General features: G+C 40.1%; 1 protein-coding gene across 2 annotated transcripts in view; it reads left to right on the top strand.

Moving 5' to 3' along the window:
- Positions 1 to 26,050, top strand: part of smad2 (SMAD family member 2) — a 121,505-nt gene that overhangs the window by 32,046 nt on the left and 63,409 nt on the right. The window contains exon 2 of one of the 2 annotated variants that reach the window (XM_072252171.1): positions 18,023 to 18,112. The exons of the other annotated variant lie outside the window; for it this stretch is intronic. Coding sequence (XP_072108272.1) covers positions 18,023 to 18,112 — 90 coding nt within the window. The remainder of the gene's footprint in view (positions 1 to 18,022; positions 18,113 to 26,050) is intronic. 2 annotated transcript variants of the gene reach the window in all.

Below are 26,050 nucleotides of genomic sequence, written 5' to 3'. Positions count from 1 at the left end.
TCAGCCCCATTCTCCCACCAATGAACCTCCTTCTTTACCTTGACACTTCTGCCAGTTTGTGCTCCTCCCCACCATTTTATTTGGGTGCCTACCCCTTTCTAGTCCTGGTGAAGGGTTTTGGCCCAAAACATCAACTGTTTATTCCCCTCCAGAGATGCTACCTGACCTCCTGAGTTCCTCCAGCATTTTGTGTGTTGCTCAAGATTTCCAGCATCTGCAAAATCTTGTTTCCTTTTAAATATTTTTGTTTTCATCTTAAAATCATGACCACCTATCTTACCTATGTTGATCATGATATAAGGTTAACTTTTGAACTTCTTTGCTCCAGGGAGAACAATCCTGGTTTGCCCAATCTCTCCTCGCACCTGAAGCCCTCCAGTCCCAGCAACATCTTTGTGTGTCATTTTAGCACCTTATAGTTTAATGATGTTCTTGCAACAGTGTGTTGACAACTGTACACAATATTCCAGGTGTGTCCTCAATATCAACTTGCAGTGCCTATAAAAAGTATTTACCCCCTTTGGAACTTTTCATGTTTTATTGTTTTACAACATTGAATCACAGTGGATTTAATTTGGCTTCTTTTTTGACGCTGATCAACAGAAAAAGACACTTTCACGTCAAAGTGAAAACAGATCACTATAAGGTATTCTAAATTAACTAAAAATATAAAACACAATATTTGATTGCCTAAGTATTCATTCCCTCTATTATGACACACCAAATCATCTCAGGGTGTAGCCAATTGCTTTTAGAAGTCACATAATTAGTTAAATGGAGATCACCTCGTGTGCAGTCAAGGTGTGTCATTGATAGTAGTAAAAAAAAAATATGCACCTGTATCTGGAGGTCCAACTGCTGATGAGTTAGTTTTCTGGCAAAAACTACGCTATCAAGACAAAAGAACACTAAGCAGCTCTGTGAAAAAAGTTATTGAAAAGCACAATTCAAGAGATGGTTACAAGAAAATTTCTAAGTCATTAAATATCCCTTGGAATAGAGTTAAGTCAATCAGCAAGAAATGGAAAGAATGCGGCACAGCTGTAAATCTGCCTAGAATAGGCTGTCCTTAAAAACTGAGTGACCGTGCAAGAAGGGGACAAGTGAGGGAGGCCATCGAGAGACCTATGACAACCCTGGAGACCGTTACAAGCTTCAGTGGCTGAGATGGGAGAATGGCTAAGAGAAAGCCACTACTGGAAAAAACTCACGTGAAGCCTTGGCTGGAGTTTGCCAGAAGGCATGTGGGAGGCTCAAGTCAGCTGGAAGGAGGTTCTGATGAATACAAAATTGAGCTTTTAGGCCATCAGACTAAACGCTAAGTTTGGCACAAGCCAAACATCACACACCATCCCTATCGAGAAGCATGGTGGTGGCTGCATCATGCTGTGGGGATGTTTCACTGCAGCAGGCTTTGGAAGGCTTGTGAAGGTAGAGAGTAAAATGAATGCAGCAAAATACAGGGAAATCCTGGAGGAAAACCTGATGCAGTCTGCAATAGAACTGCTACTTAGGAGAAGATTTGCTTTCCAACAAGGCAATGACCCTGAGCATAAAGCCAAAGCTAAACAGGAATGGCTTAAAAACAACAAAGTTAATGGCCTGGAGTGGCCAAGTCAGAGTCCAGACCTCAACTCAACTGAGAATCTGTCTGGATTTGAAAAGGACTGTTCAGTCATGATCCCCATACAATTTGACGGAGCTTGAGGAGTTTTGTAAAGACAAATGGGGAAAAATTGCAGTGTTCAGATGTGCAAAGCTGATAGAGACCTTCCACACAGACTGGAGACTGTAATTGCTGCCAAAGGTGAATCTACTAAGTACTGACTTGAAGGGGGTGAGTAATTATGCAATCAATCATTTTGTATTTAGTAATAGTAATAAATTTAGACCAATTTGTGGTCATTTGTTTTCACTTCGAGTCTTTTCTGTTGATCAGTGTCAAAAAAGCCAAATTAAATCCACTGTGATTCTATATTGACAAAGAATAAAACATGAAAACTTCCAAGGGGGCGAAAACTTTTTATAGGCGCTGTATATACCTATAATATGACACCTAAAACTTGTACTTAATTTCCTGGCATAATAAGGGCAAGTGTGCCATTACTACCTGTCTACCTGTGTTGCCACTTTCGGGGTACTATGAACATGTATCTTTTAGGTTCCCTAAGTCTTAGTTCTTCAACACCTCCCAGGGCCTTGCTATTCACTAAAGACCTGTCTTGTTTTAATTTCCCTAACTGAATAATTTTGCACTTGACTGAATTAAATTTCATCTGCTATTCTTTTACCCATTTTTCCAGTTGATCTCAATTCTGTTGTGACTGTAGACAATCTTGTTCATTATCCACTATATCAACAAGGATGTTATAGCCAAGCTTAAGATTTGGTAACTTACCAATTTACTGATTACTAAATTGTGACGATATGCATCCTTCTCTTTTATATATCCTTTGATTATTTTTTTCCACTTCTGGGTGGCATAGCAGCTTAGTGGTTAGCACAACACTTTACAGCAGCGGTCCCCAACCACCGGGCCGCGAGGAAATGATATGATTTGGCGATAGGAGTCAGCTGCACCTTTCCTCATTCCCTGTCATGCCCACTGTTGAGCTTGAACGCACGCGAGGTTATTACCCGCGCGTCATCCATGTCAACGCGGGAAGGAGATTAACTCCTCGAGCTTGCAAATGACGGTGGGCTGAAAAGTATGTTTGACATAACATCTCTGCCGGCATTCCGGATCAAGGTCAAGGCTAAATATCCTGAGATAGTCAGGAAAGCACTGAAAACGTTGCTTCCATTTCCAACATATCTCTGCAATGAATGCAACGAAAACTAAATTGTGGAATAGACTGGATATAAGGAACCCCCTTCGAGTATCGCTGTCTCCCACCACCCCTCCATAGGACCATCTTGTTGCAGGAAAACAAGCCCAGGGCTCCCACTGATTCAGCGATATTGGTGCGTTGCAATGATTTTATATGTTCATACGAGGAAAATATGTGCTGTGTGTTTGATATCCAAATGTTACTTAAAATGTTATGCTGCTATTATAAGTGACATATAACCATGTAACAATTATGGCATGGAAACAGGCGATCTCGCCCCTTCTAGTCCGTGCTGAACACTACTCTCACCTAGTCCCACCGACCTGCACTCAGCCCATAACCCTCCATTCCTTTCCTGTCCATATACCCATCCAATTTTTCTTTAAATGATAATATCGAACCTGCCTCTACCACTTCTACTGGAAGTTCGTTCAACACTTCAAGCTCCCCTGTCCTCCCCTGATAATTGTCTTATCGCTATATTCATGCGAGGAAAGTATGCGCTGTGTGTTTAATATTAAATTCGTTAGATAAACCCTTTTAGAAACGAAATTGAGTGTATTAGCCACTTATCACCGATATTCCAGTCGTGATTAACACCCCCGCCACCCCCCCCCCCCCCCCCGGCTGCAGCTACCAACAGAATCGGCAAAAACACACTGGTGCCCGCGCAAGGCTTCATGGTCATTGTAGTCTTTCTCGGGGTAAACCCAACGTATTTGACTGCTACTCTATGTTGGCAACCCTACCCACCCCCTCCCCCCCCCCCCCCCCCCCCCCGCCCCCGGGTCGGCCGGTCTGCAAGAATATTGTCAATATGAAACCGGTCTGCAGTACGAAAAAGGGTGGGGACCCCTGCTTTACAGCACCAGTGACCAGGCTTCAATTTCTACAACTGTCTGTAAGGAGTTTGTACTGGCTTCCTGTGATCACATGGGCTTCGTCCAGGTGCTCCATGTCCTCCCACAGTTCAAAGACGTGCCAGCTGGTAGATTAATTGGTCATTTGTAAATTGTCCCGTGATTGGGTGAGGATTAAATCGGAAGATAGCTGGGCGGTGCAATTCGAAGGCTAGAAAGGCCTATGCTTTGCTTTATCTTGATAATAAATAACATAATTAATATAAATATATAAGATGACTTGTATACAGGGATTGTATGTCACAAAGTGTTGCTAGCCACAGGAGTGTCTGTACATTAGCTGAATGACAATAAGTGATAAAGTAGTGGTGGTTGGGGGTGTGGATGGTTAGATGTTGAGGGGTGGAGGTGTTGATCAGCCTTACTGCTTGGGGAAAGTAACTGGTTTTGAGTCTGGTGGTCCTGGCGTGGATGTTAGGTAGACTCAGAATCCTTCATGATGTTACTGGCCCTTTTCCAGCAACTTCCCGTCCTTGATGGTGGGTAGGCTAGTGCCAGTGTTCTGACTACCTGCTGTAGAGCCTTCCCGGCTGCTGTTAGGATGCTCTGCCAAAAATTGCCGTCCAAAAGCATGAATAGTGTTTCAAGTTATAGTCACTTGTTATGTAGGGATATCTGCAGCTTATTTAAGTCAACAGCAATTCGACAATGACTAGCAAGTGAATGTTACTTGAATGTCAGTGTTAGGGATGATATAGTTATTCAGCAAAAGACAGAAGAACACAGAAAAAAGCCACAAGGTCTCTCAACCTTGCTTAGCTGTTCAGTAGTCATTGCTGGCCTGAACTCAATGGCTACATCCCTGTCATTATCATTCTTCAATGTTGCAAATATTTATCCATCTCCACCTTCAATACAATAATGTGCAAAAATCTTGGCAGCATATACGGTGCCTAGAAAAAGTGTTCATCTTCCCCCCCTCCCCACCCCCCAGAATTTTCATGTTTTATTGTTCTACAACATTGAAACAGTGTGTTTAATTTGGCTTTTTTGACACTGATATGAAAGAGTCTTTTTCTGTTGATCAAAGTGAAAATAGATCTCTACAAAATGATCTAAATTAATATACAGTTGAAGTCAGAAGATTACATACACCTTAGCCAAATACATTTAAACTCAATTTTTCACAATTCCTGACATTTAATCCTAGAAAATATTCCCTGTCTTGGGTCAGTTAGGATCACTACTTTATTTTAAGAATGTGGAATGTCAGAATAATAGTAGAGAGAATGACTTATTTCAGCTTTTATTTCTTTCATCACATTCGCAGTGGGTTAGAAGTTTACATACACTTTGTTAGTATTTGGTAGCATTGTCCTTTAAGTTGTTTAATTTGGGTCAAACATTTTCGGTAGCCTTCCACAAGCTTCTCACAATAAGTTGCTGGAATTTTGTTTCGTTCCTCCAGACAGAACTGGTGTAACTGAGTCAGGTTTGTAGGCCTCCTTGCTTGCACACGCTTTTTCAGTTCTACCCACAAATTTTCTATCGGATTGAGGTCAGGGCTTTGTGATGGCCACTCCAATACCTTGGCTTTGTTGTCCTTAAGCAATTTTGCCACAACTTTGGCGGTATGTTTGGGGTCATTGTCCATTTGGAAGACCCATTTGCGACCAGGCTTTAACTTCCTGGCTGATGTCTTGAGTTGTTGCTTCAATATATCCACATAATTTTCCTTCCTCATGATGCCATCTATTTTGTGAAGTGCACCAGTTCCTCCTGCAGCAAAGCACCCCCACAACATGATGCTGCCACCCCATGCTTCACGGTTGGGATGGGTGTTCTTCGACTTGCAAGCCTCACCCTTTTTCCTCCAAACATAACGATGGTCATTATGGCCAAACAGTTCAATTTTTGTTTTATCGGACCAGACGACATTTCTCCAAAAAGTAAGAACTTTGTCCCCATGTGCACTTGCACACTGTAGTCTGGCTTTTTTATGGTGGCTTTGGAGCAGTGGCTTCTTCCTTGCTGAGCAGCCTTTCAGGTTATGTTGATATAGGACTTGTTTTACTGTGGCTATAGATACTTGTCTGTCTGTTTCCTCCAGCATCTTCACAAGGTTCTTTGCTGCTGTTCTGGGATTGATTTGCACTTTTTGTGCCAAAGTACGTTCATCTCTAGGAGACAGAATTCATCTCCTTCCTGTGCGGTATGATGGCTGCATTGTCCCATGGTGTTTATACTTGCTTACTATTGTTTGTACAGATGAACGTGGTACCTTCAGGTGTTTGGAAATTGCTCCCAAGGATGAACCAGACTTGTGGAGGTCTACAGTTTTTTCTGAGGTCTTGGCTGATTTCTTTTGATTTTATTTGTGAACTTCTGACTCACTGGAATTGTGATATAGTCAATTAAACGTGAAATAATCTGTCTGTAAACAATTGTTGGAAAAACTACTCGTGTCATGCACAAAGTAGGTGTCCTCAACGTTTTGCCAAAACTATAGTTTGCTATTATGAAATCTGTGGAGTGGTTAAACAGTGAGTTTTAATGACTTCAACCTAAGTGTACGTAAACTTCTGACTTCAACTGTACAAATATAAAAACAAAATAATTAATTGCATAGGTATTCTCCCCATTCTCTCCTCCCCCCCCCCCTTTAATATGACACACTAAATCATCACTGGTGCAGCCAGTTAGTTGTAGAAGTCATGTAATTAGTTAAATGGGGATCTGTTTTTGGAGGCCTGTGTGCAGTCAAGGTGTTTCAATTGATTGTAGTAAAAATACAGCTTTATCTGGAGGGTCCAACTGTCAGTATCCTTGCAAAAGCTAAGAAGACAAAAGAACTCCAAGCAACTCCACAAAAAGGATATTTATAAGTACAAGTCAAGAGATGGATACAAGAAAATTTCTAAGTCACTCAATATCCCTTGGAGTACAATTAAGTCCATCATCAAGAAATGGAAAGAATATAGTACAACTGTTAATCTGCCTGGAGCAGGCCATCCTCAAAAACTGAGTGACCGTTCAAGAAGGGAAGCCACCAAAAGACCAGTGTAGGAGTTACAAGTTTCAGTGGCTGAGATGGGAGAGACTGTGCATACAACAACTGTTGCCCAGGCGCTTCACCAGTTGCAGCTTTATGGAAGAGTAGCAAAGAGAAAGCCACTGTTCTGTGCTGTACGGTTATATAGATCCAAACATTTTCCCAACACTTTCCTACCATTTGCCTACCTGCCTTCTTGAACTATAGAGTTGCATTTGTTATTTTTCTAGTGTATCTTTGGACAATGGTTCCATTATCTCTGCAGATGGTCTTTTAAAATCCTGGGTTTCAGACCATTGAAAATGAATTTTGTCAATGTTCTGGAATATTTTATTAATTTGTGGTAATATTACTTTGTTTTGTGTGTGAGTTGTGAGTATTGTGTGCACCTTGGTTCAAAATTGAGCTTGTACAATCTTCCAACACAATTATTTGTCTCACTGACCTAAAATAATTGAGTAATGCACTTAGCTTTCCAATCTAATGGGACTATTTCTGAATCAAGAATACTTCAACTACCTTCCTGTCTTTTCATTTAGTAACATTTATTATCAGAGTACATATATGTCGTCACATGCAACCCGGAGTATCAAGCAGTAGTAAATCAAGGCAACAGTGTGCTGTCTAGAAGACGTTTTGCCACTCATCCGTGAGTCGTCTTCAGTTCTGATAAATGGTGGGTAGTTTTCAGGCTATAAACTGAGTTATTTAAGGTATAGCAATCACATGAGGGTTACTAAGAGTTGTAGAGGTAATGAGAAGGTCATTAGTCTTTCCATGAATGGAGGTGTGAACTCTTCAACATGTGCCAGTGGTGGACCTCATCACAGCACAGAATCAGCTATCTGTAGTAACAACATATTAGAAGCGTAAGCAGAACAATTTAGGGTGAAAGTTTCCGCTTCCTTGGCTAGCGCCAGAGCACCCCCATCCAACCTCAGTTCACGAGAGGAAGGCACTGACACTGCTCTAAAAGGACCACAATATCACTATCTTACCAGTAAACAAAGGTAGGTGTACTGTTGTTCTCAACACAGCAAATTACCACTACAAAGTATACATTTTTCTTAATGATACTAAAGCATTTGAAATACTTACGGGGGATCCTACCAGTTGCTACAAGAAGATCATAGACTGTTTGCAAAATTTAGAGAAAAATAAAGTCATTGATCAGGTCCTTTGTCATTGCCTCTATCCAGGAGAAGCCATCCCATCCTTATATGGACTCCCCAGGATCCATAAGCAAGGAATTCCTCTCTGGCCAATTGTGAGCTGCATTAACTCAGTTACTTATAACATTGCAAAATGCCTTGCCACCATTATCACCTCTTTGGTCAGCAACATGCCACACCACATCCAAAATTTCACCGAATTTGTTGAGAAAGTTTGGCATCTGAAGCTGAAAACAGACGAGACTATGGTTTCATATGATGTTACGTCTTTTATTCTCATCTGTGCCCACTTCAGAAGCTTTCAATACAATAAGAAAATGGCTACATCAAGATTGTACCCTGGACAATAGAACTACACTCAACTGGGATTAGGCATGTACTCCACTTAACCTTTGTCTCAACATTATCTATTTCAAATACAAAGATGTCTTCTACAGGTAGAAACATGGTTGTGCCATGGGTTCACCGGTGTCTCCTATTGTAACCAACTTATACATGGAAGAAGTAAAAAGGACAGCCTTGAACATCTTCCATGGAGCATCACCCAGTCATTGGTTCAGTTATATGGATAATACCTGGGTCAAGGTCAAAATCCATGAGGTGTAAGCCTTCACAGAACACATCAACTTGGTAGATAATCACATCAAATTTACTAGGAGATGTTGAGAACAATAGACTGGCATTTTTAGATTGTGCTGTACTTATCAAAGAAAATGGACGTCTAGATATTGAAGTTTACAGGAAACCAACCCACACAGATCAGTACCTGCAGCTTGACTGTCATCACTCACTAGAACACAAGTTGGGGGTTCAGAACACTACATCACCATGCCGAGAATGTGCCCACCAATATTACAGTAAAGACAAGGAGTGTAAGTGAGAGAAACCTTGAAAACTTGCGGCTACCCTGAGCCTTCATCAAGACAGCAACAAAAACCAGCAGGGACATCTGCCCAACAGAGGTAAGGAGCAAAGCAGATGGAAAAACGGTCATCCCATATATAGCTGGAGTTTCAGAGAGGCTTTGAAGGATTTTCAACGAACGCCAAATCCCTGTGTTTTTCAAACCTACAAACGCACTCAGACAGAAACTCGTCCACACCAAGGATCCTATACCCAAACAAACAGAGCAATATTCTATATGTTATCCAGTGCAATGAGAACTGCACAGATCTGTATATTGGTGAGACAAAACAACCACTTCACAAATGGATGGTCCAACATAGGAAGGCTAACACCTCAGGTCATGATTTGGCTGTATATTTACACCTGAAGGACAAGGGACACTCCTTTGTTGATAACAATGTATACATTCTGGACAGGGAGGGCAGGTGTTTTGAAAGAGGGGTTAAAGAAACCATCTTTGTCAAACTGGAAAACCCATCCCTGAACAGAGGGGGTAGGGTACGACACCACTTACCAGTTACTTATAATGCAGTCCTAACATTTCTACCCCATTGTCTCCACAACCGTTCATATCTCCATTCATGCAAAGATAAGACTAAAGACCCTCTCATTACCTCTGCAGCTCTTTTAACGACCCCCACGTGATTGCTATACCTTTAAACAACTCAGTTTATAAGCTGGAAAACTACCCACCGTGGATCAGAACTAAAGAAGCGTCTTGGATGAGTGGCAACACGTCTTCTAGACAACATAGCCAATCCAGTTGCCTTGATTTACTACTGCTTGATGTACAATGACCCGGTTGACTGAGACCTTCATAGGCATACAACCCTGAGATTTTTTTGTCCTGCAGGCATACTCAGCAAATCTATAGAATAGTAACTGTAAACAGTATCAATGAAAGCTCAACAGCATAGAAGACAAACTGTGCATATGCAAATATAAATAAATAGCAATTAATAACAAGACCATGAAATAACAAGATAAATAGTCCTTAAGGTGACATCATTGGTTATGGGAACATCTCAATAAGTGAGTGTAGTTCCCCTTTTGTTCAAGAGCCTGATGGTTGAGGGTGGTAACTGTCCTTGAACTTGGTATGAGTCTTGAGGCACTTGTACCTTTTACCTGATGGCAGCAGCAAGAAAAGAGCATGGATTAGGTTGTGAGGATCTTTGATGGATGCTGCTTTCCTATGACAGCATTTCATGTAGATGAGCTTATTGGTTGGGCAGGCTTTACTGTGATGTGCTGGACAGAACCTACTCCCTTTTGTAGGATTTTCCGCTCAAAGGCATTGATGTTCCCATACCAGGCCATAATGCAGCCACTTTCCACTACTCATCTATAGAAGTTTGTCAAGGTTTTAGATGCCATGCTTAGTCTCTGCAGACTCCTAAGGAGGTAGAGGTGCTGTTGTGCCTTCCTTGCAATTACATTTGTATGATGGGTCCTGGACAGGTTCTCTGAGATTGTGACACCCAGGAATTTAAAGTTACTGATCCTCTCTGCCTGTGATCCTCTGAGGAGGACTGGCTTATGGACCTATGGTTTCCCTTTCCTGAAGTCTACAATCAGTTCCTTGGTCATGCTGACATTGAGAGGTTTTTGGGATGTTTGACTCTTTATGCTATTAATACCTTCATTACTCTTGCTTAGGCTGTGTTGCTGATTTATTAGTTTCTCAGTGTCCTGGATGTTGTCATTCTCTATTGTAAATACCAAAACAGACTAAATATTTAGTATCTAGACCAAAGTGTTTTTATACTAAGTGTCTTTGTATTCTATATTATGTTCTTCTAATATTGACCCTGTTACGTGCACTATTTTTGGTTTTTTTTTAAAGATTTTTACTCTTATCATTGCAAGGTAAAGTTGAAGAATATTTCTACCAACTATGAAAAAAATTTACTTGAGTGGCATTGTGATTTGGACTTGATACATTTTTTTTTGAGTTTGAATAGAAAATTTAGATGATGGTACAAATTATGCTTTATTCCCTCAGGTGTTCATTGCATTTTACATTGTTATTAACAAATTTACTCCCTTTTTTATTGCAGTTGATAGGTTCAATAGGTACATTTAATGTCAGAAAAATGTACACAATATACACCCTGAAATTCTTTTTCTTCACAAACATTCATGAAAACAGAGGAGTGCCCCAAAGAATGAATGACAGTTAAATGTTAGAACTCGACCCACGCATAAGCAGCAGTAAAGCGATGAACCCCCCCCCCCCCCCACACCGGCGAAAAAATATCAGCATTCCCCACCGAGCACTCAAGTGTGCAGCAAAGCGCCAATCAAAACAGAGACTTGCAGTATCCCAAAGACTACTCGTTCACCTGGTAATTCGACATACCACAGGCTCTTCCTCTCTCTCTCCCTAATAAGGGAAAAAGAGATGTCCCCATTTCACATCAAGAGGGGAGACATAACAAATAACTCACTGATTTATGGTGTTAAGTCTGTTGCGTTGCTTTTTTAGAACTCCGTGCCCAAAGAACTCGGGTCTGTGAGCACACAGCCAGCAGCAAGTTCGCTGTTTACGATCTTCTGTCTCCCATGATGCATCAGGTGGCGGCAGCACCGACTTTGAGTCCACCTGCCTCCAGAACCACGAAAATCTGGCACCCTGGTGAGCTAGTCTACCAGGCCACATTCTTGGCATATCGAAAAATGGCTGGTTGTGAGGCCCCGAGAGTGGGTCCCATTTTCGCAAAGAACTGAAGTCAGCATGTAACTCCAGGTCAGGGTCTTCAAAAGAACCTTGAAAAGGAAAAAAAGAGATATGGAAGATAGAAATAGAGCTGCTTTCGAAGATGCAAGCAAAGGAGTCGCCATGCGGTGCCATGGTCCTCCTGAGCTCTGCCCACTCTAATGATAGAGTAAAAATCTTGAAATATACAAAAATAGTACACGTAACAGGGTCAATATTAGTAGAACACAATGTAGAATACAAAGGTCAGATATAATTCAACAGTGGCAAATTATATATTCTTTCATTTCTTTAAATTATATTTGTAATGTATAAATCTCTGAGTTCTGTGTGTTGTGACCTTTTCGTATTCTCACCTTTTCGTGTTCTCTCTAGTGAATTAAGACTCCTCTTCTGACAATAAAGAACTGAATTGTGTGACACCTGCTGTACTGAAAATACATAAGTATACAAATGAGTGTAACCTATTATAGTAATTAGTCAAAGGGGCTTAGACTGCTCAATGTGATATAGACAATCCCTGTGTTCATAGTCATACTTTATTAATCCCGGGGGAAATTGGTTTTCGTTACAGTTGCTCCATAAATAATAGTAATAGAACCATAAATAGTTAAATAGTAATATGTAAATTATGCTAGTAAATTATGAAATAAGTCCAGGACCAGCCTATTGGCTCAAGATGTCTGACCCTCCAAGGGAGGAGTTGTAAAGGCTTTGGCTTAACAGCTGAAGGCACAGTTAAGAAGAGGCGAGCCTTTTTCTTTTTTGGTCTAGAGAAGTCAGATGGGTTCAGGATACCTTATGGTTCCCTCGATGGCTATGTTATAGCTGATTAGGTAATGGAAATCTGCCTTTCCAGAATTCTCAAGTCATGACCCAAAGATTTGAGTTACAAAATTTGTTGGAAGAGGAGGGAGAGAAAGTAATAACAAATGTTTTTGAACCTGTGTTTTTGATGCATATGTAGATGATGTGGCATGGTGTTTACAGAAATTGGGATATTGTAGAAATGAGAGTTCGACAAAAACTTCTAGTTGTTAGTAATGATTGATCAGTTGGGAGGTTACTAAGAATGCAAACACCCAATCACAGTCCCAAGGTATTGTGAGGGATGACCTAGTTTTCTGCTAAATGTTTTCTAATATTACATTCATAATGTTCCTTATTCATCCTTTTTACAGTGGTTCAGGCAAAATGAGTGTGTATCGGGTCAGAGCTCTGTGGAAGTTAAGAGAAAGGATAAAAGGAACAGATTCTGGCAAGGCTGGTATTTTTGGACTACACAGGCGCTGAAAGTGTCAGTGTCTGAGACCTAACCTCAGCTGCAAATAAAAGGAGGGAAGGCTCAAGGGAGCAGCCATTGTTTGAGTGTGCCTCTGATAATGTGAAGGCTTTGGCTTAACAGATGAGGGCACAGTTAAGAAGAGGCGAGTCTTTTTCTTTTTTGGTCTAGAGAAGTCAGATGGGTTCAGGATACCTTGTGGTTCCCCCGATGGCTACGTCTGCGGGAAGTGCACTCAACTTCTGTGGCTGACTGATCGGGTCAAGGAATTGAAGTTGGAGTTTGATATACTCGGGATCATTCAGAAGGCCAAAGATGCTATAAATGAGATTCTTTTGAAGAGGTGGTCACACCCAGAATACAGGCTTCAGACAATGGGTGGATAACTACCAGGAGAGGTAAGGGTATTAAGAAGTCAGTGCAGGGTTCTCCTGTCACCTTTCCCTCAGCAGCAAGTATACCCCTTTGGATACTGCTGGGCAGGAGGGCAATGACCCATCAGATCACGACAGCAACCACCAGGCTGGCTCTGAGCCTCAAAGGAAGGGTAAAGTCAGGCAGTGCGTTAGTTATAAGGGACAGAAAGGAGATTCTGTGGCTGCAAAAGATACCAGGATGGTGTGTTACTTCCTGGGTGCTAGGGTCTATGATGTATCAGAGTGACTGCAGGATATTCTCAAGGGGGAGGGGGAGCAGCCAGAGGTCGTGGTGCATTAATGACATAAGCAGAAAAGGGGAAGAGGTCCTACACCATATTGAGTTAGGAAAGAGGCTAAAGAGGAGGACCTCCAAGGTTGTAACCTCTGGATTACTCCCTGTGCCACGGGCTGTTGTGGGTAGGAATGGGATGATGGCACGGCTGAATGAGTGGCTACAGAAATGGTGCAGAGAACATAGTTTCACCCCTTTTTCTTGAGAAGGGATGACAAAAGGGACAGGTTGCACCTGAACTGAGGGGGGAACCAGTATTGTGGCCAGGAGGTTTGTTTATGCTACTAGGGAGTTTAAACTAGTTTTTCAGAGAGCTGGGAACTGGAGCCTCAGGTCAGTAAGGGAATGATCAGATCGGAAGGTAGATGTCAGGGAAAGTATTGAAAGGCAAATTGAAGTAACAGTTATGATGGGTCAGATAGTTTATAAGTATGTATATTTTAATGTTAGGAGTGTAATGGGTAAAGGTGATGAACTTAAGAGCATGGATCAGTATGCGGAACTACAGTGTCGTGGCCATTACTGAAACATGGTTGAGGGAGAGGGGCTTTTTGATTAATATAGCAGGTTTTGAAATTTTAGAAAAGATAGAGGAGGTGGAGAGTATCACAGCTACACTCATAAGGACATATAATGGAGCAGTCAGACACTGAGTGCATTTTGGTGGAATTCAGAATTGAGGAACAGATATGTAATCAGATTAAGGAAATGTGTTTTAAAAATATAATAGGGCTGATGTCATGGGGATTTCAACTTCCCATATATAAACTGGGACCTTCTTAGTTAGTGTAAGGGGTTTTGATGGGGCAGAATTTGAATGTATCTGGGAAGGTTTCTAGAATCAGATGTGGATGGTCCAATGAGATGAACTGTACTGGACTTGGTGTTAGGTAATAAGCTTGGCCAGGTAACTTGACCTTTCAGTGGTTGGAACAGTTAAGGAACAATGACCACAACTCCTTATCTTTCAGGATAGCTATTGATAAGGATAAGTATGCTCCTTATGAGAGAGTTTTAAATTGTAGGGCAAATTATGAGGGCATTAGGCAGGAACTACGATGTGTTAATTGGGAACACCTTTTCTCTGGCAAGTCTACATCAGACATGTGGAGGGTGTTTAAAGAACAATTGCACAGAGTATAGGAAAGGTATATTCCTGTTAAAAGGAAGGACAGGGATGGAAAGATGAGAAAACCAGGATGTCCAGAGAGGTGATTGAATTTAGTCAAGGAAATAAAGGAAAAAATATGTAAAGCCTCAGAAGTCAGGATCAAACAAAGCCTGAAAAGAATTAAAGAAGGGAATTAGGAAAGGCAGGAGGGACCATGAAAAGCCCTTGGCAAGTAGGATTAAGGTGAATCCCAAGGCATTCTGTACATACATCAAGAGCAAGAGGATAACGAGGGAGAGGGTGGGATCACTCAAGGATAAAGGAGGGAACATTTTGTTGGATACAGAGAATGTGAGTGAGGTACTTATACTTGAGTATTTACCAAGGAAAAGGATTTAAGGAGAATTGAGGGATATGGACATGGTAGGAGGAAATAGTGTTTGGGTGTTTTTGATTTGCTTTTTAGCTGGTTCAGCACAACATTGTGGGCTGAATGGCCTGTGCCTGTGTTGTACTCTGTTCTATCAGTAGTGAAATCAGCAGGTTAATGTGCTGTGCAGTTTTAAATGGATTAATAAACTTGGGATTTTCTAGAAGGTATCTTGAGTAGTGCGTTTCATAGTCCCTTCTGGGTGGTTGAACATAATTTGGAAACAATTTAAGGGACATTTGAAGTATTTTTACTGTTTAATGCAAAAAATAGCCACCTTGATATTGGGTAGGTAATCTGTTTCAGAAATGTTGAAGTGGAAGTATCCGTAATATTGATCTTATTAGTTACTATCCTGAGAGAAAAGACTTGAAAATTCCAGCTTGGGAGAAATGTGGCAGTGTTTCCTTTCTACCTTTGGTATTTTGAACAGCTTTCTCCTAGACCAGTGGTTCCCAACCTGGGGTCAACAGACCCCTTAATGGAATTGGTCCATAATATAAAAGAAGTTGGGAACCCCTGTTCTAGACCAAATGTCTAAAGTTACTGAGTCACTCCTGCCGCCAATCCCCATTTATTTTCTTGAAAATCCCTCTTTCAAATTTGTATATTTCCACTGGGTAAATAAATGAGTGTTCTTCTGAAGGATGTATGCCATAGTTAACCTTAGCCACTTCAGTTCTGAAAAAAACAAATCCAGATTTTGATTCTAGTACCTTATCCAGTGATGGCTCCTTCTGATAACGGTTTTGGAACATGTTGGACAAGGATTAAAATCTGAAACTTGAGGATTTTATCACATATCCCACTTGCATTAAAGTTAGCTGTATTCCTGGAGAAATTCTTTACTGAACCAAAGATCAGGTGCTCCTTGTAAAAGTATATCAAAGCAATATTTGCTACTGATCAGAGTACAAGCAATGTTTTGTAATTAATACTTAGTTTTTACTGTTAACTCTGAACTAGTGGAAATTAAATTCTTGTTTTTTAATCCAAGTTTACTGTCAAATAAGAAATATAGAGTTCTTGGTTGAATTATTTGTATAAACTAGAATAAGCTCAGTTCTAAAGGTGGTCAAAGTAGATTCAATAGCAACTTCAGAAAATTGGATACATATTTGGGAGAAATTCGGTATCAACTTGACTATGTAGAAGTAAGTGGAGTACCTCAAGCAATTCTTTGTGCTGAAAGGGAGAGGGATTTAAAATTGACAGTAAGTTGGAGAGTTTTTTTAAAAAGGGTGTTTTTTGTGATTGGTTGAAACTGGTCCTTCCATTTATAATATTTCAAGTTTTTGCCCTTACTGGTAATAGTGTTTTTTTTCCCAGATTTCCATTTTGAGAACTTTTCTAAGCGAATTACCTCGATGGCTCCACCCACAAATAAACAACTGTTATAACTATACAGGAAATAATAAACTAAATTGAATTGTTAAGAAATGTTTTGAAATCAGTTTGTGTGACTCTTGGTTTTCTGGCTTTGACCTTAAGGCTTTCTTTGATTTGAGTTTTGCTCTATCAAATGCTTATTGAATTGAAAATTGTTTTTTGTTGTACATCACATTAAAAATCTGCTTCAAGTAATGAGCCATTTCTTTTGAAACTTTGACATATTTGCAATGGAATTGTTTCCTTTGTGGGGGATATACTTTATTGTCGCCAAGCAATTGATACTAGAGCGTACAATCATCACAGCGATTTTTTTTGCAAATCTTAATGGGTAGAATTTTGTAAAGGAACAAACTAGAGAAAATCTGCAGATGCTGGAAATCCGAGCAATACACACAAAATGCTGGAGGAACTCAGCAGACCAGGCAGCATCTATGGGGGAAAAAAAGTACAAGTCCTGCCGAAGGGTTTTGGCCTGAAACGTCGAGTGTACTTTTTTTTTCCATAGATGCTGCTTAGCCTGCTGAGTTCCTCCAGCATTTTGTGTGTTATGTAAAAGATATTAGTTTTAAAACTAATTGTGACAGAATAGTAGATTTTGGGAGACCATCATAATAGGAAAATTGATAGAGAACAAAGTATTTTATTGCTAGGCTAAGAAATGTTGGCAACATAATGGAAAATAGACCTTGTAGAAGAGAATAGAAAGCTGAAACTTTTCACCTTGCAAAAAGCACTGTTGAACAAACTGAATGGTAGAAAGACCCCATAGCAAAAAGAGTGGGAATATTTACTTGGACTGGTTTGCCTGTTTCGTAAAGTTAATTGTGTTCACTACATGTGACTGCATTCAATCAAACTCATTGGGTTTAGCGTTGGAGAACGTAGAAAGTTAACACAAATTCTCCTTTCTCCAAGTGCTGGCAACTATCATTTGGATGAATGGGCTGGATTATTTAATGGTATCGTTTCAGATGATTCCGCAAAGGTACTTACTTGGCACATCTATCATCTACTGTATTAAGTCCAAGTAGGACTCCTGAAGTGTTCAAAGAAGCAATGCAAGATGTAAATAGGAGGGGGAAGAATACTTGTATGGATGTGGATAAAAATGTGATACACTTCTACAGTCACTTTTTAATTTAATGTTGCAATTACCATAGAAATCATAGCTCTTGTTATTCAATGTTTCAAAAGGTATTTTCATCGTTTAACAAAAGGTAATGCCCTATTTCAGTAAATACTTTGTTTGGTATTTTGTAGAATAAGGGTTCTTAAGAGCCTACTTGTTTATGTAAAGAACATTATTTTGAAGTAGATTTGGTGGAAAATATCTCTTGCTCCTGGCATGCATTGTTGGCAAAACGACCAATGTACTATAAACTTCCATGGTAAGTTGAACAAATCAATTTTTTTTAATGATGTTGTTTGCGTGGAACCTTGACATTTCTTAATTTAAAGAGATTTATTTTATGTTTGTGTACATGTATTATCCTCCATCAGCTTTTCACTACACCATACTCCATGTTTACCATTTTTTTTTCTAATTTTATGCACAGCACATGCTCTGAAATTTGGGGACTGAGTACACCTGGTACAGTAGATCAGTGGGATACAACAGGCCTTTACAGCTTTCCTGAGCAAACCAGGTGAATATACAGTCACTAAAAGCTCTTCTTCCACCTAGTGGGCTGTTGGGATTAACTGGTGTTGGTCATTTTAGAATTACCAATGTTTGAATTCACTCTTGGTGTCTTTGGCAGATTAAAAAATATGCAACAAAGCAGTGGTTATAGAGGTCCATCAACATCTGAAAAGTGGTTATAATGTTTTCCTTTCCAGATGCAGATGTACCCAATATTTACATCTAGGACTTTTCTTTCACTATGTACTATGTGGGGAAAAAATCAATTTGTTATTTACAAGTAACAAATGTAAGTTTTCAAAAAGGACTAAATTTACTGGCAATTACTGCATAATTAAAAAAAATTGTTAACTTATCACAAACTTGGACTTGTTTTCTATTTCTGATAGCAATGTATAGATGTAATAATGGACTGTTTTTACGTACTACTGGCCATTTTATAAATGATGGGTAAATCTGACAGCTGAGTACTTCTATGGTACTGAGACTTTTGGTTTGTTCTTGTATGTTTAAGATTTTGAGTCTAATATTCCAAGATGCAACTTTACTATTGATTTTTATTTTACATTTGGTTCTTGACAATCATGGTGGAATCTGATTGAAAATTTTGGCACAGGCTTAAAGTACTCCACCATGATAAAATGGTGGCCCATGTATTTTTGATTGTTAGCAGCATCGAGAAAATAAGTAACTCCCAATGCTGAGCCATGAATGTATATGAAAAATGAATGACTGCTAATCTGCCTGAAACCATGATCATCTACAAACAGGTATGTCAGTGCAAAGAAAGAAAACGTCTTTCTAGAAGAAAATTCTGTCAATTTAGAAGATGTCCAAAAGGCCCTAGGAGATGTCTTGTTGTTATGCTGATCAACAGTTCTTGAATTATCATTGGTAAAACTAGTTCAATCTATACATTTCCTTTTCCAAAAGTATGTCCATGTCTAGGCTAACAAAGTTATGACTTGCCTCTAAACTCAGGTAATCTAAACTGGCAAGCTCCTGCATTGTGTGTGCTAAGTATCATTTTGCCCTTAATTTAATCTTGGTTTATTAATCTTCATCTGTTAACAATTATTTCCAGGTCATGTTAGTTTTGAGAGAAACTTGTGGAGCAGTTTCATCACCATGTAGGCTAAGATAGCATCTCAGTGGAGGAGAGACTGGGTAGGCTGAAGTAGTGGTGGCCAAAGGGGACCCTGATAAAGATATGCAAAATTGAGAGGTAGATGTTAAGAAATTTTCTCCCATGGCTGACAGGGGCCATAAGTTTAAGGTGAGGAGTATAGAGATTTAGAAGGGATCTGAGGAAATAATTTTTCATCCCTGAAGGTGATTGCATTAGCTGAGGGTGATTAGAGGCAGGCACTCTCTAACATTTTAAGAAGTATTTGATTTGCCAAGGCAGTTGATGGACCTGTTTAACTCTTATGACCTACAACGTATAATGGAGGTTTGGTTGGGGATGTGATACTGGAGTTTGTTCGCAATTTGGAGATGAGTTAAAATTTCTTAAGCATTTACAGTAGGTCAGGTAGTTTCTGTGGAAGGCAATTTATTTCAGTCTGATGGTTATGGGAACTGGAGATGATAAATTCAAAGATCTGGAGATGAGGAAAGATCAGAAGGAAACCTTATAGGGTCAAAAGGAGGGGAATTAAGGAAGGAGAGTAGAAAGTGTTAAAGATGTAACAAAATGAGGCGCACTGAAGAGGTATAGATAAGTGGAACGATGATTTGAAATTGAATTAAAGCTAAAATCTTGAAAGATGGAGCAAAAGGGGAACATGGCTTTGGCAGGCAGGATTAAGGAGAATCACAAAGCTGCCTTTAAATCTATTAGAAACGGGAGGATATCTAGGGAATCAGCGAATCCACTCAGAGGCCAACAGGGAAACTGTGGAACCAGGAGATGCGAATGGCGTCTTGAATTCTTAACAGTATTTATTAAGGAGAAAGATATAGAATGAAGTTAGAAGGATACACAGTTATCCTGCAACATGTTTGCATCAGGAAAGACAGCATGTAAACAAAAAGTGGATAAATTCCAAAAGCCTGATGGTAAGCATGCTATGATACTATGGAAAGCAAGTGAATGGATTGCTGGGTTTGTATCTTCATTAGCCTTTGGAGACATGCCAGTAAAGTGGAAGATAGTGGATATTATTCCCTTTTTTCAAAAAGGGAGTTTGGATAAACCCAAGGACTTGTAGGCCAGTGAGCATTGCATTGGTGGTAGAGAAAATATTGGATATTTGTTCATTTTGGAAAGACAAAGATGTCTAAGGGAATCATAATAGTTTTGTGTAGGGAAAATCCCATTGCGTAAATCTTGATAAATTGGTAATAATGAGTTTCTGTTGAGATTAACTCGGAAAATTGAAGGCAGGGCAATAGACATAGTAGGCAAGGCTTTTGATATATAGTAGGCTGATCTATAAGGTTGAAGTACATGACCTGAGGCATGTTGGCAACCTAGATCCACAATAGGCTTGGTGCTAGGAGACAGGGCAGTAGTGAAGGGTCGTTTGTCTGACTAGAACACTAATATGTACTAGTGGGATTGCTGATGGGACTTTGTGTGAAATGAAAACATGAGCAGTCTGATAGTCAAGTTCACTAACAACACAAAAATTGGAATAACATGAGGTCAAGAACATTGTAGTTTAGAATAAGAGGAAGACTGAGAATTGAAGCTATTGGTTACAAGAAGCTGAGGTTTACCCTTGTGGAATACTAAATGTATTTCCTCCAAGTCATCCAGTTCGCATTCATTCTTACTTTTGGAAATACTTAACAATTATGTAAGTGAGACTTAGCTGCATTTGTTATTTGGTCATGTGGTCATTGCTTTGGAATGCCTGACCGATGAGTTATGCGTATTATTCCGACAATTTACAGTGTCTGGCAGGTACTAGCTTAATTATGTTCACATGCATGCATCCAACTCAACTTTCAGTCACTTTGTTACAAAACAGAATAGAAATAATACTCAAAAATTTAAAATGCAGCTGATTAAAATGTGTAAACCATTTTTTTTACATCTTGGAAAATATCCCCCTTGAAGGAAGGGGTCCAGCTGAATCCAGTTATTCTTAAGAAAGCTTTCTGATATAGTATTATAAGTAAATGTCCATAAAGCTATTTGACCATAATACATAGGAGCAGAATTAGGCCATTTGGCATATTCAGTTTGCTCAGCCATTCCATTTGTGGCTGATTTATTATTCCTTCCATCCCATTCTTCTGCCTTCTGCAGGCAGCCTTTGACCCTTACTAAACACCCTTCACTTTAAATATCCCCAATGACTTGACCTCCACGGCCATCTGTGGCAATGAATTCCACAGATCCACCATCCTGTGGATAATGTCCTTGGTAGTGCAATTGATATAACAGGGACCGAAACACTCCTTGCAAATTCAAACATGGAGTTGCAGGAAATACTTGGAGGGTCTGGGTGAAAGTGTTTGCATTTGATGGCTTGTTCATGACTTCAAGAGAAAGGAAACTGAGGTAATTTGAAAGGCCAAAAGGGACAAAGCTGGAGTTCAGCTGGCTAGTAAAAAATTGTATCCATTTGAAGTCACTTGATGTTTGTGGACATAAGGCAGATTCATCATCACTGAATAGTTGAGGTCTTTTCATTAAATCATCTTGTATCTAACTGGCAGTCAAATTCTTTGGTTTCTTTGCTCAACAGCAGCTAAATTTGCTTTCTAGTTATCTGTTTTCCTCACCAATTATACCTTGGTGCAATAGTTTTAATTCTTTAGTTGTCTTAATTTCTTAAAACCTCCCATAGAATTTCCATATTTATTTTGTTTCTTTGTTATGCACCTTGCAATTGCCATGGGGCAGGGCTCCTTTATTTGTCTTGTATTCATTAACCTCTATCTTTAGTCATTCGCCAGTAAATGTTACTTTCCTATCAAGGTCTGATGTCCACTTTGTTCTGAAATCAGTTTTCAATGAAAGACTGGTTTGTTTCTACTATTTTACCAACGAGTACAGTATTTGATTCCAGTTTACCCCAAGTAAAATCCTTTTGTGTATGTTGTGGTTGTCCATTGTGTCTGACCATGACAAGAGACCTATGTGGGAGAGTTTTTAAAGTGGAAAAGCTGTTCACTGGGGCAGTTCCTCAGAAGTCCGGGTCCAGTGACACGAACAAGTGTCACAGGCTGGGGTCTTCCTTGGTTGCAGTGGATGACCATGTCAGTCCACTCTTTAAGAAGGGAGGAAGGCAAAAGAAAGAAAATTACAGGCAGATTAGCCTAAACTTAGTGGTTGGGAAAGTGTTGGAGTCTATTATTAAGGATGAGGTTTTGAGGTACTTGGAGACTAATGATAAAATAAGTAAAAGCATGGTTTCTGTAAAGGGAAATCTTGTCTGACAAATCTGTTTGTTCTTCGAGGAAATAACAAGTATGGTGGACAAAGGAGAGGCAGTAGATGTCATTTACTTGGATTTTCAGAAGACATTTGATAAGGTGCCACACATGAGGCTGATAACAAGATAAGATCCTATGACTTTTTTGGAAAGATACTGGCATGGATAGTGGAATGGCTGATAGGCAGGAGGCAGCAAGTGGGAATAAAACGGGTCTTTTCTGGTTGGCTGCTGGTGACTAGTGGTGTTCCTCGGGTCAGATTGTTTGTTAATGATTTAGATAATGGAATTGATGGCTTTGTGGCAAAGTTTGTGGATGATATGAAGATGGGTGACGGGGCAGGTAGTGCTGATGAAGCAATGCGATTGCAGTAGGACTTCGACAAATTGGAAGAATGGGCAAAAAAGTGGCAGATGGAATATAGTGTTGGGAAATGTCTGATAATGCATTTTGGTAAAAGGAACAAATGTGCGGACTATTATCTAAATAAGGAGAAGGTTCAAACATCAGAGGTGCAGAAGGACTTGGGAGTTCTCGGGCAAGACTCCCAGAAGGTTAATTTACGGATTAAGTCTTTGGTAAAGAAGGCAAATGCAATGTTGGCATTTATTTCAAGGGGAATAAACTATAAAAGCAAGGAGGTAATGCTGAGCCTTTATAAGACACTAGTCAGACTGCATTTGAAATATTATCAACAGTTTTGGACCTGCCCTGTATCTCAGAAAGGATGTGTTGTCATTGGAAAGGGTCCAGAGGAGGTCCACAAGGATGATTCCAGGAATGAAAGGGTTAACATAGGAGGAGTGTTTGGCAGCTTTGGGCCTGTACTTGCTGAAATTTAGGAGAATGCAGGGGGGATCTCATTGAAACCAGCCAAATGTTGAAAGGGCTAGATGGGGAGGATGTGGAGAAGATGTCTGCTATGGTGGAGGTACCCAGAAGTAGAAGACACAGCCTCAAAATTTAGAACAGAGGTAAGGATAAATTTTTTTTTCAGTCAGCGAGTAGTAAATATGTGAAATGCTCTGCCACAGACTGCGGTGGAGGCCAAGTCCGTGTGTATACTTAAGCCAGAAGTTGATAGTTTCCTGATCGGTCAGGGCATCAAAGGATATGGTGAGAAGGCAGGGTGTATAGGGTTGAGTGGGATCCGGGATCAGCCGTGATGGAATGGCTGGGTGGAGTGGACTCGATAGGCTGAATGGCCTAATTCTGCTCCTATCTCTTATAGTCTTATATACACCTGCCTTCCTGGACATTGAATCTCACAGTCGATCTCATCCGCCCAGTCTGCTGGAGTTGATTTTACGTGTTAGGATAGGTATGTTCCTATCTCACTAGGGTGTAAGGCCGGCCGGCTACCCTTAACTGGTTTAGCTGCCTGTCAAAGCAGTGTATCGGTGTAGCTGCTGCCACATGCAAACAGCTACTTGGAGCCACAGGTTAGAGCTGAGTGTCTGGTGGGGTTCAAAGGTGAGTGAGCTGCTCTGGAATGGACATCACAAGCCCCTTCACCAGAGGTGCTATCCCTCCCTATACACCCCTCCTTTTGTATATAATTGCTCTTTTAACACCTAATGATATTATTCCTTTTCATGCCTACATAAGCATCCTAAAATATAAAGACAAGTCATAGAATAATACACCATGGAAACAGGCCGTGTTGCCCATCTGGTCCATGCTGACCACACCATCCCTCTTACTTGTCTCAGTTGCCTGCTTTCAGCCTATAACCCTCCATGCATCACTTCTCCTCTCCCCCCACCTTATACTGGCTTCTGCCCTCTCCCCTTCCAATCCTGATGAAAGGCCTGAGCTGTAAACATTGACTGTTTATTCCTTTGCATAGATCCTACTTGACCTGCTGAATTTCTCCAACAGTTTGATGGAATTGCGCAAGATTTCCAGCATCTGCAGAATCTGTTTTCACAAATTCCACCCCATCTAGGCCATTTACTCTGTGGGTGGTCCAATCAATGACAGGAAAATTGAAATTCTCTCATTAGCACTACCCTTTTACCAATTTCTTGACACATTGCTCAAATTCTTCCTGACTGTTGGAGCTCCCTATCAAAATGATAACTGACAATGGTGGGTCCCACCCCTACCATTCTTGGTGTATTCTTGGTCTCATTGCCACTTAAAATGCCTGGACCTAATTCTTGATTCCTCTATAGATTCCTCTGTCTGTCTCAGCCTTCAGTATGTCTACTGTTTCAGCCTCTGCTTGTCACTGAGTAGAGAATTCCAAACATTCACACTTGAGAGAAGAATTTCATCTCATTGGGATAGGATATACCTCTGAGTTTGTCTTCAGGTTTAAGATCTCTTCTGAACCTGATGATATCATATTCTGCTGAAGTATGTGGTCCTGTCCCATAATTTGTGGTTTATTATCTGCAGGTTGATATGGGAACAAACATGTTGGCAACATCAGCATATGATTAAGGGAATAGTTTGGGAAAGAGAATTTTTTTTTAAAATTTTGGGATACTAACATTGATAATAAATTTACTTTGAACCACCCTTTTGTCCCAGAAAAAAAGTACAATTATGTCACCATGTACAACCCTGAGATTCATTTTCTTGTGGGCATTCACAGTAAATACAAGAAACACAATGGAGTTACTGAAAGACTGCACCTTACGAGACGGACAGATAACCAATGTGCAAAAGATAACATGCTGTGAAACAATGAAAAAAAATAAGAACATGAGATAGTGAGTCCGTAGGTTATCGAACCACTTCAGTGTTGGGGTGATTGAAGTTGAGTGAAATTGTTCCTACTGGTTCAAGAGCCTTATGTTTGAGGGGGAATAATTGCTCATGAACCTGGTATTGTGGGTCCTGAGGCTTCTGTACCACCTCCCTGTTGGCAGCAGTGAGAAGAGAGCATGGGTCGTGGGTTCCTTGATGATGGATGCTGCTTTACTGTGACACTGCTCCTGATGTGCTTGATGATGAGGAGGGCTTTACCTGTGATGGACAGGGTGGTTTCCAATACATGCCTGTAGAATGGAGATTTTTAGAAAAATAAAACTATTATGAAAAATGAGTGAACTTCTATGAATTGCAAGTTACAGCAGGAATCATGAATGGAGTCAATAACCAACTAAAAGAATTATATAAGCACATAGTTGGAGATTGGATGAAATAATGGAGGTTTATATAGGTAGATGCAAACTAAATATTCTCATGTGTAACTAGGGCTTGAATTTTTGAGTTTTAATGCATTTTAATGAAGCTTGCTGAAGGTCTACTGGGAAAAAGATTCTATTTTTCTTCACAAATATAATGGGCCGACTCATATATTTTAGAATTTGATTGTTGAATACTGCATTCGCTTTCCAGAACACACACATCTACTAATCAGTCCCATTGGACAGTAGGACTGTTGGTGGAAATGGAGAGGGAGGAAATAAACTGTGTGTGTGTGTGTGTGTGTGTGTGTGTGTGTGTGTGTGTGTGTGTGTGTGTGTGAGAGATAAATTGCACTAAACAATGAAGAGTGAAGGTTGTCTGAGATTACAACAGGATGTAGATGAACTGG

The sequence above is a fragment of the Mobula birostris genome, chromosome 3 (assembly GCF_030028105.1).
Source record: "Mobula birostris isolate sMobBir1 chromosome 3, sMobBir1.hap1, whole genome shotgun sequence".
In the NCBI taxonomy this organism is placed as follows: Eukaryota; Metazoa; Chordata; class Chondrichthyes; order Myliobatiformes; family Myliobatidae; genus Mobula; species Mobula birostris.
Note: the sequence above shows the minus strand (reverse complement) of the source record. Positions and strands in the feature narration are given on the sequence as shown.